Raw genomic sequence first — 4,239 nt, 5'->3', positions numbered from 1 at the left:
CAGGCTCCTCACTGGGCAGGACACTTTTCCCTAGAAGCTCCTTCTCTTCAGAAAGACGGGCCAGAGCCGGGCTTCTGAGCTGTCCCTTAGGAAGGTCGGGACTGTGACATAGGCACAGAAAAAGCACAGAAGTGCCAGGGGAGTCTCCTCCTTTCCTGGGATACCTTGAGTCCAAGGATGAACAGCTAGGCAGGGCCAGTGGAATCACGCAGCCAGAGCCAGGAAAGGGACATTGCTGAGTTGCAACCCCAGAAATTGCAACCAGCCCTGGGGCGGCAGTCAGGCTGTGCTGGTGGCTACAACCACCCTCAGCTCCTGCACCTGGCTCAGCCCAGCATTCCCTGCACAGTCAGCAAGTCCCGATGAGTTCCCAGCACAGATAATGGATTTATGGGCCCAAGTTACTTCCGTGCAAGAGGCTATGCAGGAGCATGGTTGGGTTATGAGATTGTTTTATGGTTTGACAGGGCCAGGCTGCACTTGTAAACCATACCTTGTAACAAACTGCCAGGACAATCCTGGGGAGAATAAAGATAATGAGAGAACCCGCTCTGAGGGGGAATCCCAGCTCTGTGAGGTGATCCCAGACAAAAGTGAGGTGATCCAGCCTAGGGCTCCCCATAGGTCCTGTCCCGCTCCAACAGTACCTGGAGCAGCAGAAGGTGTGTGGGATCAGCTTGGCACAGGGCGAGCCACAGGTGACACTGGGTGAGCCCCAGGCAGCTCCTGGGACCCCCCACAGCCCTGGAACCCTCCACAGCCCTGGAACCCCCATCCCACAGCCCAGTCCCAGTGCACACTGAAACAGCTGGAGCAAGCAGCCAAAAAGGATATGGGAGCATCAGGAAACTGGTGATTCAAGATCTGGCTTCAGCCCAAGCTGGCTCCAAACCACCAGGGCAGAAATCCTGAGCAAGTTTTGTTTTCCAAGCCAAAGCACAACACATCCTGAGCAATCCATGTCCCCTCTGGGACCCTGCAGCTGCTGAGTGCAGCTCACACTCCTCTCCAAGGTGGGAATAGCCCATCCTGAGTCTCCCCTTGTGACAGGGGATCCCTGCAGCTCTGAGGTTGGGGCTCCCAAAGCTGACAGCTAAAAGCACTGGTGTCACTGGTGCCTGAGCAATGTCCCCCTCCCTCTGCCCATGGCAGGAGTACAACCCCAGACCGGCCACAGCTCTGGTCCTGTGGCCCTTGTGGTGCAGGTAGTCTGACGTGGAACTTACAGCAAAAAGAAAAATCACAGAATGCAGCCAAAGTTGCACCTGAACCCCTGCCAGCCCCTGCCCGGGGAGACATTCACAGCCCTGCCTGGGGAGACACTCATGGCCCTGCCTGGGCATCCAAGGGGGGCAACCAGGGCCCAGCAGGACACACCAGCACACTCCCAGCACCCCAAACACTGTCCCTCTGCAACCAAACTCCTGGAAGCACAGGAACACGAGCACATCCGAGAAATAAACATGTGCCAAATATAGAAAGAGACCAGAGGACCAACTGATAGTGGCCAAGACTTGAGTCAAAGCTGGGAAGCAGCAGGAGCATCGGATGGGAAGTAAACAGGGCTGGGAGAGCCTGCAGTGACCGAGCTGGGGTCTCCACTATCAGAAACCCTGATTCCTGTCTCCTGAGAATGTTCTTCCAGGCAGGAGAGGTCAGAGGAAGGGTGACCCCACTACTGCTGGCAAAGCTGCCAGGCAATGGTGTGATGTCCCCTGCCCAAGGGGTGCTGGCTGGCAGTGAGGCTCAGCATAAACTGCATGTAAAGGTCATGTAAAGCTGAGAGTAAGGATGAGTGAAAAGCTGCTGGGTCCTGGTCACACCACAGTCAGCACTCACGAGCACATCCTCCCCCAGCTGTGGGCAGAGCTGACCTGGGCAGCTGCCAACTTTTCCCGCAGCTGCTCAGCCCTCCTCCCTTCTTTGATAAACGCTTTGATAAACACTTCTGCTGACAAGATAATCATGTTGTGGCATTTTGGAAAGTTTACAGCGGGACAAACAGTGAAACCAAAGCCCAACCTCAGCAGCTGGTAATGCAGAGCTCCCCCAGACCTGCTCACTCCTCTTCCTTGCCAGTTCCCCAGCTGGAATCACCAATGGAAAGGGAGCATTTTACACATTTTTTTTCCCAGTGCTCTTTTTTGCTGACATGTTTTTGTCTTCAGTAAGGGAAGAAAATCTTGATCAACAGAAACGTAAGCCCAGTACCCTCAGCCAAGCCCCTCTCTGCTCCAAGTCTATTCCTGGCTATCTATTTCCAGCTATCTTCAGCCTTGTGACTCAGGACATGATCAAAGGGGATGGGTTTCCGCCCAGGAACTCTGTTCAGCTCAAGAGGAAGCATTACAGGCTGTGGGTCAAACCAAAGTTTACCCAGCCCTTTGAATTCCAAACACTCCCATTGTTCCTTCCCTTTTTTTACCCTGCAGCCATTGTCCCTTCCCTTTTTTTTCCCTGCAGCTGTAGTAAAATGTTAACTCTCACGAGGTGTCACAGCTTGGAGCAGAGACAGAACGCTCTAGCACCAGGTCAGAGTCTGCCCAGTTCCCCCAGTGCTGGCTGTGGAGCGCAGATCTGTCACTTGGCCACGGCCACCCGGCACCAGGGCAGCCCCACGGCTGGGCACAGCTCCCCACGGGCTCGGAGCAGCCCAGCACTTGGGTCTCTCGTCAGGAGGACACCATGTGGGTGGCTTCCAAAGAACACAGGCTGAAAGCTTCCCATACAGGATGTCAATCCCTCCCAAAGTGACCCCTGCCAACCCCCACTCTCCTGGCCAGCCCCAGCCCAAGAAATGCAGGCTCTGGAGCAGCCCAGAGCCCACCACCCACCTTGTCCATGTGGAAGATGAGATCCAGTTCACAGACATTCTCAAAGCACTTGTCCAGCGTCTCCACGAACACCTGGGACAGTAGACAGAGACCAGCAAGATGGTCACACCAACCCCATGGAACACTCCAGGCCTGGGACAAAGTGACTGGAAAGCTGGAAAAGGACCTAGGGATGATTGTGACTGTGGCTGAACATGAGCCCAGGTGTGTCCATGTGGGCAAGAGGCCAATGGCACCTGGCTTATGTCAGTGTGGGCACAGGCCCAGGGCAGTGCTCGTTCCCTGAGCTGGCACTGCTGAGGCACCTCCAGTGCTGGGGGCAGTTCTGGGCCCCTCCCAACAAGAGAGACCTGGAGGGGCTGGAGCATGTCCAGGGAACAGAAAAGAAAAGGAGGCTGAGGGGACCTTCCTCCCATATCCTGGTGTTTAAAGGGTGCCTACAAAGCTGGAAAGTCCCTTCACACAAGGAGTCATATGGAAAGACACAGAGTGATGGGTACAATCCTCTTGGGGAGACTCCAGTAAGGCACAAGAGGAAGATTTTTTCCAAAGAAAACAGCCGCTGAATAATCTCCATGGGGAAGTGGGGGATTCCCCAGCACTGGATACTTTTCACATGCCAGGGTGTTGGGCCTTGTCTAGGCCATGCTTTACCAAGAAAGGCCGGACCAGACAATCCCTGAGGTCCCTTCCAACCTAGGATTTCAGAATCCTAGGATTAATGGTTGGACTTGATGCTCTTAAGGGTCTTTTCCACACTAAATGATCCAATGCTTCTATTTTTAAAAGACATTCACTCAGATTGACTTTCCCTGCTGCTCCCAGGTGCAGAAGCCGCATAGAAGCTCAGGGAGTACGTGCAGCCCCCCCTCCCCACCATGGCCCTGAGGGCTTCTCAGGCCTTTCAGAAGGGCTGGCACAGGGATGCCATGGGCATGAAATGCCCCTGAATGGTGTCAGGGCAGGGCAGCACCCGGGAAACTGGGCCCTGCAGGGACGCACCTGGATGAGGTCCAGGATGCCCAGCTCACTCTCCGAGGAGTCCACGCAGAACACAAAGTACAGCGTGGCGTAGTGACGGTAGATCAGCTTGTAGTCCGAGCCGCCGAACAGGCTGTGGGGACACAGGGAGAGCTGAAGGGCTCTGGGGGGACACCCAGGCACTACGCAGTGTGAGGGGACAGCCCGGCAGGCCCCCCCCCCGGCCGGCCCCTGCCACACTCCAGGAAGTTGCAGATGTGGTCATCCCGCTTCAGCACCAGGTGGAAGGTGTCACGGATGATCTGCTGCTGGACTTCTGCTGCCTGCCAGGAGGAGACGGTGGGTGGGCACCCATGGATGCACGCCCCACCCATGGGACCCACGTCCCCCGCAGTCCCCTGCTGCCCCAGGGCCGCCGCGGGCC

General features: G+C 56.0%; 1 protein-coding gene across 1 annotated transcript in view; it reads right to left on the bottom strand.

Moving 5' to 3' along the window:
* AP3S2 (adaptor related protein complex 3 sigma 2 subunit) overlaps window positions 1-4,221 on the bottom strand; it is a 5,652-nt gene extending 1,431 nt beyond the window's left edge. The window contains exons 1-3 of the mRNA XM_017738347.1: window positions 4,047-4,221; window positions 3,837-3,948; window positions 2,835-2,906 (exon numbers count right to left, since the gene is read on the bottom strand). Coding sequence (XP_017593836.1) covers window positions 2,835-2,906; window positions 3,837-3,948; window positions 4,047-4,189 — 327 coding nt within the window. The 5' untranslated portion in view covers window positions 4,190-4,221. The remainder of the gene's footprint in view (window positions 1-2,834; window positions 2,907-3,836; window positions 3,949-4,046) is intronic.
* Between the last annotated feature and the right edge of the window lie 18 nt (window positions 4,222-4,239).

The sequence above is a fragment of the Corvus brachyrhynchos genome, unplaced genomic scaffold, assembly GCF_000691975.1.
Source record: "Corvus brachyrhynchos isolate BGI_N302 unplaced genomic scaffold, ASM69197v1 scaffold200, whole genome shotgun sequence".
In the NCBI taxonomy this organism is placed as follows: Eukaryota; Metazoa; Chordata; class Aves; order Passeriformes; family Corvidae; genus Corvus; species Corvus brachyrhynchos.
Note: the sequence above shows the minus strand (reverse complement) of the source record. Positions and strands in the feature narration are given on the sequence as shown.